This window comes from Zeus faber (genome assembly GCF_960531495.2).
Source record: "Zeus faber genome assembly, chromosome: 11".
Taxonomy (NCBI): domain Eukaryota; kingdom Metazoa; phylum Chordata; class Actinopteri; order Zeiformes; family Zeidae; genus Zeus; species Zeus faber.
In genome coordinates, this window is record NC_137205.1 from 13,443,744 (window position 1) to 13,458,388 (window position 14,645).

The following is a 14,645-nucleotide window of genomic DNA, read 5'->3' on the forward strand; positions in this document are numbered from 1 at the left end:
ATTTTTAAATACGATTTAATCGTTTTTCATGTGAAGTCCACATTTGACCTATGTTACAGTGTTTTGTCCAACTTTTAAATGGAATAAAGTTATTTTTATGCTTGACTAATGGGATCTCTAAAGTTATTATTGAAGCTACAGGATATAGACAACGTGCGTTCATTTGGAGGTTGTTGGGTGGAGCCTTGGAACCGGCCTGGCCTGGGGGAATGGGTTTGAATGTGGAATTGAGTGTCTTCCGTGTTGAGAGGAACCGGGCTTGATCCTCATGCACCCCGTGCTTTCCATTCATTATTTATTCAAGCGAGCCTTTTGATAGCGCTCGTATGGCCCCGTGGGGTGGGAAATTGGCCTACTTTACACCACCATATGGACCTGTGTTTATTGGAACTTTTAAAAGACGACAAACTTGGATTACTTAGTCGTAACTAGGTGACGGAGTGTGGTGTGCATCTGTGATTCATACTGACCACAGAGGTGGAGGAGAAGACAGATGATAGATCTATCTATGTGTCTATCTATCTATCTATCTGTCTGTCTATCTATCTGTCTGTCTGTCTGTCTGTCTGTCTGTCTGTCTGTCTGTCTGTCTGTCTGTCTGTCTGTATCGATCTATCTGTATATCTGTCTGCCTGTCTGTCTATCTATCTAGCTGTCTGTCTGTCTGTCTGTATCTATCTATCTGTATGTCTGTCTGCCTGTCTGTCTATCTATCTATCTGTCTGTCTGTCTGTCTGTCTGTCTGTCTGTCTGTCTGTCTGTCTTCCTGTCTATCTATCTATCTATCTATCTATCTATCTATCTATCTATCTATCTATCTATCTATCTATCTATCTATCTATCTATCTATCTATCTATCTATCTATCTGTATGATTGTCTGTCTGTCTGTCTGTCTGTCTGTCTGTCTGTATGTCTGTCTGCCTCTCTGTCTGTCTGTCTATCTATCTATCTATCTAGAGAGGGGGAGAGAGAGAGAGAGAGGGAGAGAGGGAGGGAGGTGCAGAGAAAGCCTGGGTTTTAACGCCTCCTACTTTACTCTCTGGGCTCCATCAGCAGCAGTCCGTTACCTAGTTACCAGGAAGAGGCTGATGGAGTCATGTCATGCTGGAAACAGGTGGAAAAGTAGAGACACACACCACTGTGCTCTTACTCGTTATTACAGCTGTAATATTTTTCTTTTTTTTTAATATAAACATTTAATCTCCGGACTGAAGACTAGGAAGATCGGCGTTTGTGGGAAGTCTCCCAACTGGTAAGACAAGAGTAGAAATAATGAATATTCTACTATTCCTTTATTATTCATGTCATATTTATATGCACATTATTATTATTATTATCATAATTATTATTGTTGTTATTGTTATATTTACTTATTATATGTGGGAGATACTGAGGCAGCTATGTGGTTTTGTCGGGAATAAATATCATAGATCTTTTGGGTTCTTCCTCCATCTGCTGAAGATCGCATGCGCGTGTGCCCGCGGCAAGGGCTTAGAATGCGGCTTGAGTTAATGATCCAGATGATACAGATCATACACAATACACGGATTATACAGATTATTAATATTGGGCATTATATTTATTTTTACGCGCTGCGGTGATTGGCGACTGTTGGGAAATCTACAGGAAACGCACTTGTTGAAAACCAATAAGTTCGAGAAAATAAAAATACAAAACACAAGCGGAGCGCATTGCAGCTGGATTGATGTTTCTTTGGAAGAGATGAGTTTTGTATAGATTGCGTTTAGTTTCACACGAGGGCTTGATTCACATTTTGATAACTGTGCTTTCTTGGCTTGTGTTTTTCCATTGTTTGTGCCTTTGGGCTTCAAGTGACTTTACCTTGACTAAAAGTTTATATCAAATGATATATATATATATATACATGTTATATTGTATCTATGCATGGATACAAGGGAAGATAAAGTTTCCAAGAAAAACTGTATTTAAGTCTACTCAAAACACTGGACAAAAAGCCAAAGATTCACCCAAAAATCTAATTTAGAGGTTTTTTTAGAATCCTCATCTCGATATATTTTCAAATAATAAAGAAATAAATATGCCTCACATTATTATGCCCAATAATCAATGTGATTCAAGTTTCCTGAATATATATATTTTTTTAATTTAAAGTGGTAAGATTATTTTGTTACAAAAATCTCATATTTAATATGTATTCCATATATATACTGTATATAGCTGGCACTTTATAAGGAACAGCTGTGCAGTGAATTTGTGGTATGCATGTGCTCCTCTATATGCTGTTTCTATTGTTGATGGCGGTGACACACAAGAAGTAAAATGCGACCACAGGGAATTTGATAAAGCACCGTAGGTATCTGTGGTCAAGGCTCAAAAATGTCGATATGGATGAACTTTAATATGTAAGATACTTACATATGTCTTAAATATCAGATATAGATAATATATCATTCCAAGATGTGGTCATTTCTTGAAAGGACTACAATGAAACTGTAGTCTTGGTGACATTACGACTGGAGTGCTTATGAGCTGTGTCCGTGTGTGTGTGTGTCTCAGTTGTAGGGACGTATTAAATATAATCTGTTATAAGCAAAAGTTCTAGTGCCAGCGACCATGAAAAAATACAAAGAACCATATCGTACAGTACCACCGAAGTGCTCTGCAATGTTCTGAAGTGCTGCGAGGCGTGAGCCAGCATATGTTTATATTTGCGGTCCTTCTTGAGCTTGGTGTCTGAACACATACTGAGTTATTCATCAGGAGCCTTGCCCCCCAGTTTATCGCAAAAAAAAGTAAGAAAGAAAGAAAGAAGAGAATAAATAAAAATCTGATCACGGCAGCAGATTCTGATTCCATCTGTCAGCCGGGCGCTGACTCACTGTGCCCAGAATAGAGATGAGCCCGGCCTCCACCTCTCACCTCTAACTTTCTCTGAGTGGCATCCCAACCCCCCGGGCCGACGGACGCAGATTTCATGCTTCGCTTGACGAGGGGTAATAGTTTTAATATGTCATTAATCATTTAGATATCATCATGGTGGGTCCGCAGAGGCTGATTTATTCACTGGCGTCTGCGTCACAAGCACCATGCCCACACACACACACGCACGCACGCACACACACACACACACACACACACACACACACACTGGGACATATACTGTAGATGGGAAAATAATTCCCAACTCTCTGGAATGTTTAATGCATGCTCCTGGATACACACATGTGGAACAGAGCGCAGCCATGTGAACAACTGTCGTCGGACTGACAGCTCACTGGAGAGAAGCAATGCAATTCTAAAAATGAATATGTTAATCTCACAAAGCAGGGTTAATTCCCTGTTTCTGAATTGGAGTGTTGGCTGCCATTGGAATCCATTTCCATTTTGTAATAGCAATGATCCAAGCCAGATAATAAACTCAGGAGGGACGGCGGTATTTTTTCAACTTTCTTTCCGCACACGATGGGACTTCAGTTTCGGTAACCACCTTGTGGAGTTGCCGACTGCTGCTGCCTTGAAGAGGGGTGGAAATGCGGCACAAAGCTAAGCAGATACATTACCCAAGCAAGCTCTGCAAACGATGTTAGCGGTCCGTGACCCTGACCATGGTCTCTCCAATTATGTTGGATACATATACAGTAATACGCTGAAAGTGTCCGCTTTGAATTGCATTATCAGACCCGTGAAAGAAGCGCAGCAGTAATGACTGGCGGAAAACATGCGTTAAAGCTCTTAGGCTGCGTTTACACCGCCAACTGAAATGTTTTATGTATTATGAATGTCTCAACAGAGGGGGGAAAAACACATGGATTTGGATATTTTGATATCTGTTTTGGGCTACATCCATATGTGGAAGTAAATCGGATACAAATGAGATACCAGCTCATGCGAAATCTTTTTTGATGGTCACTGCGATTCAAACGTCATCAATGCGAGAATCATGATGTGTACGGGTGGCGACTGTTTAGACAAAACTTTACTTATTTATACGCATTCCAAAGTTACTGACCCGCTGCTCCTGGTAAAAAGTTCCAGCTACATGATCCCTCCGATATTGAATCCTCTGCCCAGGCTTCAGTCAGGACGCTCTGCTTTCTTCTTTGTAAAATTTGATTTTTGTTATACCTTGCGTACCGCTAAAAATGCATCGGAATAAAATACTGCCGCGAGAATTATAACTTCTATTTCACTTGCATCCATGGCGGATGGCGAATGGGCTGTGCTCAGAGGCTTAAGTATGCGCAAGCAGGGTTGATTTAATGTGTTTTCACGGGACATGGGAATAGTGGGTGACATATGGGTGACTTGGAAAAAATCGGATCTAGGCAACAAAACGGGCATTGAGACCTGTAAACTTATCCTTAGAGGCGCACGGCCCCCAGGGCGGCGGGTCTGATTCACGAGAAATACATTGCATCGCCTCAGTGGTACCTGAATGTGCGGATCCTCCGATCCATATCCTGCTGCTGATCACTGGCAGGCAGCTGGGGAAAAGCAGCACGCCTTTCAAAGTGAAGCTTCGCAGGGTCGTTAGAGGCTCTGACATTTGTGACGAAGAGCACGCCGGCATTTGACAGGCGCAACCTCCATGTTTTCGCTCTTCGCGATGAAAGGACATCGCGCCGTAGCCTCCAAATAGAGTTCAAGTTTCAGGCAGAATCTGGATCGCCTCGCTGAGAGGCTCGTGTCAAGAAGAAGGGCAAAAAAAAACACCAAAAAAAAAGGCCCTCCGCGATGGTCTTCTTGGGCTGTGAGGAGTGGATGGATGTCAATGTAGCACACCGGCCAAACAGTCCTCTATGCAAAGTGTAGTGTATTATGGAAGCCACATTTTAAACATAATGGAGTGTGAAAGCTATGATTCTCAGCAAAGTCGTTGCCCTTTCCCCAATTGTAATATTGCTGTGCTTTAACAAGCCCGTAGCCTGAGGGTGCAGAGACGTATCCAGTGATCCAAATGCACCAGCTATCAGCTCATATCATATTGGACGCCGACAAGACTCCACCAATCCAAGGTGAATTTTACTGGAGGCGGAGGTCTAGAGAAATAGTTGGGGGCACACCGTGATACAGCTTCACGTACCGCAGAGAGTGAGTGAGCGATGGATTAATTCGATAACTCTGCAGTGGAAAAAATACAATTTGAAATCTTTGTTCAAAATCGGAATAAGCCCTCTGAATTCCAGTGGAAAATTACCCTGTTTGAAAGTTATAAAAGTGGTGCTGTTTTCAACTCAAACGATAACATATGTTATGGTTCCCTCAATGAGGACCCCATGTTGCGGGGGAAAATGGATGTTTTTGCGCGTCAGTGTTTACCCTGGCGCAAGTGCAAGAATGCCTCGAAATAACCGGTGTAAACTTAGCTTTGGTTCTTTTCTTTCATGTCGGCCGCTTCCGTGAGAGGCCGTCACACGCTGTAAGTTTTCAGATAAGACCGCCTTCACCTTCAGCTGCAGATTAGCTCTACCTTGTACGAAGGTATTCCAAGTGGAATCAGCTCCCACTTCCTCCTGCAAAAGTCACGGTCTGTCTGTCTGTCTGTCTGTCTGTCTGTCTGTCTGTCTGTCTGTCTGTCTATCTCTCTCTCTCTCTGTCTCTATCTATCTATCTATCTATCTATCTATCTATCTATCTATCTATCTATCTATCTATCTATCTATCTATCTATCTATCTATCTATCTATCTATCTATCTATCTATCTTGTCCACTCTGTCCACCCCTATTATTTTGAATACTAATGACCAAATATTTTGCACACACTTTGAAAATAACAATCCCTTGCACTTACTAAAGCCCTCCTTAAGGACCATTTATATGGAATACATTTAACCCCCTGATGTCATTTTAAGTATATTTTGTTGTTCGAAAAAAGATTTTCTTTTGACCATCTTACAAGTAAAAGTAAGTCGATTTTACATCTCAAGGGTTGATTTAAAAGGGGGGCTTGCCATTAGCAACTATGCCCGCTAATGAACTGAGCCGCGACTCTCTTATTCTCTAATTCAAATTCTCTTATTTGGGCATATTCTCGTCATCGGGTACATCCTTCAGATTAGAAGGGGCCATTTGTTGTTCGGGCTCTATCTCTACGAGTCCTTTTTGTGTGGCCAACCTCTTCAACCACAAAGACTCATCAGCATCACCCCCTCCACTGTGTGAGGAAGAAATAGACAGATGAGAAGAAAAGACAGGTTGAATGACCCCCACCCCCAACCCCCTCCTCCACCACCTCGTCCCTCGTGCCACCGTCAGTGGTTCAGAACCTCAATTTGCAAATTGAATGGCCATTCCCCAGGGGAGCGGGATTTCAAAGGCAGTGGCCCGAACGGGTTTGCAGGCAGAGGAAGATTAATGAGGCGGGAGACGATATGACAAATAGTATGAAGATTAGTGACAGTCCGGAGGAGGTTCCAGATAAATTACACAGAACCGCCTGATTAACAGAATATATGAGGATTTTTGTGTTTTTGTTTTTTTTGCCAGAGATTGTTTTGTCTGACAGCGATATTCCGGCTTGGTTACGTCTTCTGAACGGCGAGAAAACGCCCCGCACACAGAATCCGTTCACATGCGCCCATATGAAGAATAATTTGTTCTCACTCTCTCATATTGTCTCCATATACTTCGGAGCAATACCTTTCCCTTAAAAAAAGGAGGGAAATATCTGTCGGATATTCCCCACTGTGTGCTGTTTTTCCTCCGTGTGATTTATGGCGCCGGCGTGAGAGGCTTGAAATGCTTGTATTCTGGGTTTCTGCGGTGCTTGAAATTGCCAGCCCCGCTCGGGCTTGAATGTTCGCGATCCCGCAAGATTGAAGATATTACAAAAAGATTAACGTCGGCGTGTGCTGAAATGTGCTGGGAATTGTCCCCGGGGCCAAACGCCAAGCGGCTGACTCCCGCGTGCGGTGAGTCGGTGCAGACGTGGGTGGTCAAGTTTTGAGGTCGAAGAAGTCTTTCTGAGATTCCTCTCACAGAGCCACAAAAAATCCTTTGTGTTCTTCAGTTTTGTGTCACACACTCTTTCAAACTTGAGCCTGAATGTGTGTCCATGGGCTTTAGAGCTGATTTAAATCGAAATGAAAACGACCTCTGAGTTGAATTGTTTGTCAAACGCCATTGATAACCTGTGCACACATCTGTGCCGGTCTCACCGCCGGGCGTCAGATGAAAATCTGCTTTTGGCCGACGAAAGAGCGGTTGGATTCGACTGAATTGAATTTGGAAAAAATGTTTCGGAGCAGAAAGATCACAGATGCGCAGTTTTCATCTCGCTTCACTTCGCTTTTCGTTCAATTTTAACAAGCCATCCCAAAGCGGTTCTTCGGGGCCAACTTCCCCGCGTTTCACACTACCAATTCAGGTCCAGACCTGCGTCTATATGTTATCTATATATCTGTTGTTGTTAAATCTTCCACCGATGTATGTATATAGCTTTTTACCCTCCTTATATATTGGCCGTAATCAGATTCATGCCTAGAGCAAAGAGAAAAAGTTGTATATTATCAATATACAATGTTTATTAAAAATGTGTTTCCAGGGCGATGTCATTGGTTGGCGGAGGCGTTGTGGCAAGATCTGCAAGAGAGTGAATAAAAGAAGGTCCAAAACAAGGGGAAAAAAGCAACAAATGCTTTATTTCTGTCCGTGGTTTACTCGTGAGGAATAAAGAAATAGGACGAAACATCACTGTTTTAAACCAAAAAGGCGGACTGCACCCCTGTTCAGCTGTAGCTTCCTTTTTAAAATTTCCCCGAGAGGGGTCTGTCTGTCTCTCGTCCTTTTCAGATTTCGCTCACAGAAACCATTGTCCAACAATGTGTAAATACATCGAATAAAAATACAAATACAATTCAAATTGAAGTACGACTGAAATGGACAAGGAAACGAACGCCCATGGGCCCTCGAAAAACAGAGAGTGCTGTTTTAATGTATTAACACCGGATTATTGTGTAATTATGTTAATATAAGATAATAACCCAATGTTATGAAAGTAATAACATGGGGTCCAGAAGTGGGACTGTAGTAGGAATCATGTTCGCAGGTATAAAATCAATCTAGTTTTTGATTGATTTTATACCTGCGAACATGATTCCTACTACAGTCCCACTACACACCATTAAAAAAAGACAGAAAATGACCACTAAGTTACTAGTAAGCTGTACTTTAAGTGCACAGGGCTTTTCTTTTTGCTCCATTCAGTTAGGAAACAGGGGAAAAGAAATACATCGACAATAAAGACGCACAGCGGAGCGGAGATTGCTCCCTCTCCATTACGCATTTGGTATCGACACGCCTCAATGGGGTGGGCAAGACCCACGTGTGGACAGGCTGTGCCCGGAGCCACCGCCGGCCGCGTTTGCGTCGTTTGCTGCCCGCCAAGCCGCCTGACAGAACTGGTTTTCGAATCATATTTGTGAATACAGTATTTTTCAAATGATGAAATGTCGTCCTCTATTTTTTTTTTTTCTCCCTGTTTCCTGCTCCCACTTCAGCAGACGAACTAAAGCTTGAAGCCAAGGCTTAGCATGGAATATGTGTGAACAATGGAGGCTTTCTCAAAGCTTCATCAGTACTACTTACAATCCTGTCTCGACCGGTCGCTAAAAAGGATATTGGACTGCAGGTCCGGACAATGCAGCTGTTCAGAGAGTGTTACACTTCCCACACCTCTCGCTCGCAGTCACGGCATAGGCGGGAAGGTGACAGCCTGCCAGGGGAGGTGCCTTGCCCAACGAGACTTCTCAATGGTTTTCTGTGCCTCCAACTTGGAACACGGTTTTACAATGGATGCTGGGAAGGCGGCGTACGACGGACGATTTGTACTGTGCAGTGTTTCTTTCATGTAGATTATTTTACTTGGAAATTCTTGTTGGTTCCATGAAAATATATGACGAATAATGTCATAAATACCCCAATACCGTGTACTGTTAATTTAAAATGTTTAATATCTAAAACAAAAGGGTGCCTGAATTATCGAATAGATATTTGCAAAACCCATTTAGATGTCCCTTCTCAATCATAATTATGATGAATTATATAATAAATGCCAGAGTTTCAAGCAAAAGCCCTTTTTGCTTTGATACCAAGATAAAGCAAACTTAAAGAAGCCTCAATGAATGGAAGAATCACAATTGAAAAATCATTCTAAGCCGGCGCCCGAAATTCATTTATCTCCGTGGTAGGAACGGATGCCATTTAATTACACGCCACATAAAAGTTATTCTTGTCCACTCCTGTGCTCTTTTATGGGTTTAGCATTTCAATGAAAGCATGGTATGGTTTGCTACAATTACTTTCCACAATTAGTGTGAGGGGGACAAAGCATTTCTTGTTTAAAATATAACCCCCCCCTAAAAAAAAGGTTATTCTTTTGTCTGGCCAGTGAAAGCCGTGTGTGAATGGGACGCAGAAGGTGCCAGCTGTTAGCATGTTCCAGGATTCAGAATGTTTACCGAGCGTAGCCTCCCAGACCCCTGAGCTTCTATAAGCTTACTCTCATTTCATACATGCGCCTACTCACACACACACGCACGCACGCACGCACGCACGCACGCACGCACGCACGCACGCACACACACATACACATACACACACAGATACGCATTTGCAAACAACTACACTGACTCACACAGTACATTTTTTGGAAGGTGCCTGGTTGTTATTGTCAATTATTTACTTTTGTGGCTCTTGTGTGTGGGAAACACACGCACACAGACACACAAACACACACACACACACACACACACACACATACACACACACACACACACACACACACACACACACACACACACACACACACACACACACACACACACACACACACACTGTTTAATATGTCTGAGGTATCAATAGGCGCAAATATCAAACAAAATGACTGTTACAAATCAAACCCCCACCATGCACCTTTATCCTGCCGTGATTATTTATATTATTATATTATATTATTTATAACGTAAGATATGAAATATTACAAATATATAACATAACATTCTAAATTTAAGTCATTTTGGCTTAAATTTATGATGGCTATATCATAAAATAATTTAGTTTAAGATTATTTATGTACCTTAAATCATGTATTGCAATTGAGAAATCTATATCTCAGTACAACATCTCATTTTTAGACTGCTGAGCTTCCTTTCTGCTACACGTGTGCACAACAATACACAACCCTTACCAAGACAAATTCCTTGGGCGCCCTCTTTTCATTGGTTGAATCTCTTTATACTTCTTCCACTTTTTTTCGAGCTTTTTGAGCTTGTGCGTAATCACCGGGTGTCATGACATTTCACTGCATATATGTACCACCGTATGTGTATGTATGTGACAAATAATCTCTTGAACTTGAACTTGAACTTGAACTTGAACTTTTAGTGATGGTTCTTAACACTATTGTGCTCAGCGGATGGAATAACAAATAAAATGTTGAAGAGAGGATATGGATTTATTTTTCACATCCACATTCTTTTCCATGTCTTTTCACAACATGGTGACGTTGCTCCCGTTCTTCTCACCTTAAGGGCCTATCTGATTACAGTTGCCGGCATCTAACAGCACAAAGAATTGTTTACAAATGTTCAAATGCGCAAGTACAAAGCATCTTTACAACTACATAGATTTTCTTTATTGTTCAGTACATGTTATTCCAAGCAAAATGGGAAGGAGAACTAGGTGAGAGGTGGCCCTTCTACAGTATATAGGGAGCTTTGTCGTCAATTCTCATTTTAACTTTGAGAAACAGAAAGAACGTTTGAGACACTTCCTCTCATGGGACGGTTGAGCGCCGGTGTGGACGGTGCGGAGCTGTTATAATAAACAGCTCTGAAAAAATATAATAATGCTACAGTACTACTAAGGGTAGCATATACTAATACTTGGGTGTATATACTAGAAACATACATTTCTGTTGAATGGTATTAATTTGGTGATTTTGAAACATTGACCTATACAGAAGGGGGACACATTGTACACTAGATACAGATACTGATTCTATCTGCATGCAAATCTGGAGCCTGTTTCTGCTAGGAGGAAAAGTGAGGAGAAAAATATGTGAAATTGGCCTGAGGAGGCCATTGAGGACGGGATGGATGTGACTTTGCATTCATAAAAAAAAAATCGAGCAATTTTTATCAATCCTCCAGAATGCTTGATGTTTATCCTTAGTTGATACTTACAGTGCCAGTGCCCTTGATGTTGCAGAAAACTGTGTTCTTACCACATCTTGCTTTAGGGTCCCAAGTGCCATTGTCTCACAACTACAACGAGACTTTATTTGCTTCTTGTGCCATATACCCTCTTTCATCTAATTTTATCTTGTATCGCATTAATACCATGCTGTGAAAACGAATAATGCAGAAAAACATACAAAAAAATACCTCTTAGTTTAATAATCCCTTGTTCTTTCCCTCTGCAGTACAGATGAGGGGGAGCTAAGGGAGACTACAAGACAAAGAGAATCAGGTGTCGTTCCAGCTCCCGTCCAGAAGATGACCGTTGAGATGTCGGAGAACGGCAGCTCCTCTGGCATCCCCTTGTGTCTGTTGATGTTGAACGACAGCTCTGTCTTCAACGAGACTCTGGCCAACTTCACAAACTCCACCAACAGCACCAGCCCGGACGACTCCTTGGACGCAGGTGTGGCCGGGGTGCTCATCCCCCTCATCTACATTGTTGTCTGCATCGTCGGACTGGGGGGAAACACCTTGGTCATTCACATTGTACTGCACTACTCCAAGACAGAGTCTGTGACCAATATCTACATTCTCAACTTGGCCATAGCGGATGAGCTGTTTATGCTTGGCCTGCCTTTCCTTGCGGTCCAGAACACTCTACAGTTCTGGCCTTTTGGATCCTTCATGTGTCGCCTAGTCATGACCGTTGACTCCATCAACCAGTTCACCAGTATTTTTTGCCTGACAGTAATGAGCATTGACCGCTACCTGGCTGTGGTCCATCCGATTCACTCTTCCAAGTGGCGGCGCCCCCAGGTGGCCAAAATGGTAAATGGAACGGTGTGGGCACTGTCATTTCTAGTCGTCCTTCCCGTGGTGATCTTTGCTAATGTTGCAGGCGGCACTTGCAACATTGCCTGGCCACAGCCAGCGGACATTTGGCGGGCGGCCTTCATCATCTACACCTCCACCGTAGGGTTCTTCTGTCCACTCCTTATCATCTGTCTCTGCTACCTTCTCATTGTCTTCAAGATTCGTAGCTCCGGCAAAAAAGTCCACGCCACTTCTAGCAAGCGCAAGAAGTCAGAGCGAAAAGTCACGCGAATGGTGGTGATTGTGGTGGCAGTGTTTGTTTTCTGCTGGTTGCCCTTCTACGCCCTCAACATCATTAACCTGCTGGTGTCCCTACCCCCCGAGTACCACGGCCTCTATTACTTTGTGGTGGTGCTTGGCTACGCCAACAGCTGTGCCAACCCCATTGTCTATGGCTTCTTGTCAGACAACTTCAAGCGGGGCTTCCGTAAGGCCCTCTGCCGCTCCACCAGGAGGGTGGAGAACCACGAGCCCCTTCAGTGCCAACAACAGCAGGACGAGTGCAGGAGAGTGCTGATGCCCAGGGAAAGCCTGAGGAGGGTGATACGCGATGAGGAGGACGAAGAGGACGAGGTCACAGAAATGATAGAGATCTACAGAATCGCTCAGAATGGGAATGGCTGCTTACAAGCCCAGAGCTCCCAAGCGACGTTCTCCGAGAAAGGTGCAGTGCCTTTGGCAGGAGGTGAATCTTCCAGCCCAGAAGGGAAAGCCAAAGCTGGGGACACCAGTGGGAGAGACCTGGGCATTGTTTCCACATTGGCCACAGCATCTGTTCTTAATGGTGCCAGGAATGGGAGTGTGAAAACCCTGCCAGAAGAACCCTTGGAAAGTAACACTTCCTTGGAGATAAGTTACCTCTGATATCTGGTAATGACTGTCGGTTTATTTTACTTGAAGTGAGAGCTCACAGTATTACAAGACAAGATTGACAATTTTTTTATTTACAGTGTGCCACAGCAAAAAGTAAGAACTGCAGTTTTGATCAATGGACCAAAAAGAAACAAATAATAAATAAAGAATTTAACAGCGTTTGAATAGAGCTGCTTATTAGTAAAACATACAGTTTGTGCAGCTATGTTGTAACGTGTGAAGAGTCGTTTCTGTTTGGGAAAGTTTGTGCCTTTTCCACCTTAAATGGATGTGTCGTTGTACCCGTAGCATTTTTACTATATGATGTGACAATCAATAGTAAATCTTTATTTAATGCTGATGTAGTGAAGCTAAGCTCTGCATTTAAAATAATAATTGATTCATTAGCTGTTGGACTGGCTCGTGAATCGCTTTCAGGGAATCTCCCTCGGGTGGGAAGACCAGTGACATTAAGCTGGTACTTATTAAGCACTTACATCTATCACATGGCGTTATTAGAAGCTTTTTGAAGGAAACCATTACCGAGAAAAGATCAAGAATGGTGTCTTTAAATTGTACCTTCAAATGTCCTCAGGCCTCCAACGGATTAAAGCGTTTCAAACAAATTCCCGCATAATTGATCAGTTGTCAATTTTCGTCCAGGACGGATATGACATTGTGACCGCTTTGAGAGAGGCTACTTCTTCTACTGCAGAACTAGAAATGCCACGTATGTGTGCAAAGGCAAGGTTAAGTGAAGGAGGGAAGGAAAATTATTTGTTTAAGCAAGCTGAAAAGTACACAGCGTATCAAGGAAAACTCTCCATCTCCCCAGCCACACCTTAATTTCCCAGTGAAAGGACCCTGATAAGCTGGACGATTTCATTCATTCCCGGGTTGTTTTTATTTATTTGAATGCGATATGGGAAGTTATTAATATCACTTACCTAAGGTGAGGCTCTGGCCTCACGATAAATAACTATGAAAAGTGATACCTGCCCTTCACGTTTTCATCTCCAATTTCCATCATCAATTTTCTACATATATTGTGTTCCGTCCAAATCCCACCTGTCTTTCATTGTTTTTTATCGATTTCAACTTTTGCCATCTGTGTTGAGATATTTCCATTATACCTTGAAGGGGCAGCTGGCCACAAGCCGTCTCCAACCAGAAATCAACATTGCCAGTTTCCGTAAAGCGTAAAGGTGAAAATCCCACGCTTGTGAATGACCTATTCCGTGATCACCTGAGATGATTCATAACCTTACCACCTTTGCGTGATTCATTCACGGGTTCCCATGCAGTACATTCTCAAATACAAGCCGCGCTATATTTAGGTGACTGCCAATAGAGTGAAACAAAGCTATCTCGCCCCTGTTGTGTTCCCTTCGCCCACTCTGAGCTCCAGCCCTCACGCCCACACATCCTCCCCCCTGTCCTCCCCATCCTTCCCCCAGATCTATGGAGAGCCATTAAAGAGCCATTAAAAAGGGATTCTCCTCCCATATGCAGTACTCCTTCTGCCATTTCTCTGCGGCCTGCAGCTTCATGGCATCACACGTCTATTTCGGGGTAGTAGCGCTGGAAACTGGTGAGTGTTCCTCTCTTCAGGAGTAACCTGTTTACGAGTGTGTGTGTGTGTGTGTGTGTGTGTGTGTGTGTGCGTGTGCGTGTGCATGCATGTGCGTGTGCGTGTGTGTGTGTGTGTGTGTGTGTAATGTCGGTATACTGTATGTGTATGATGGAAATAAGAGAG

At 42.9% G+C, this 14,645-nt stretch overlaps 1 protein-coding gene across 1 annotated transcript; it reads left to right on the forward strand.

Moving 5' to 3' along the window:
• Positions 1–11,491: 11,491 nt before the first annotated feature.
• On the forward strand, positions 11,492–12,901 carry LOC307237283 (somatostatin receptor 3; the record flags this gene model as incomplete). Its single annotated transcript, XM_080009996.1, has 1 exon — positions 11,492–12,901. The coding sequence occupies one exon, from the start codon at positions 11,492–11,494 to the stop codon at positions 12,899–12,901; it is 1,410 nt and encodes a 469-aa protein (XP_079866122.1).
• Between the last annotated feature and the right edge of the window lie 1,744 nt (positions 12,902–14,645).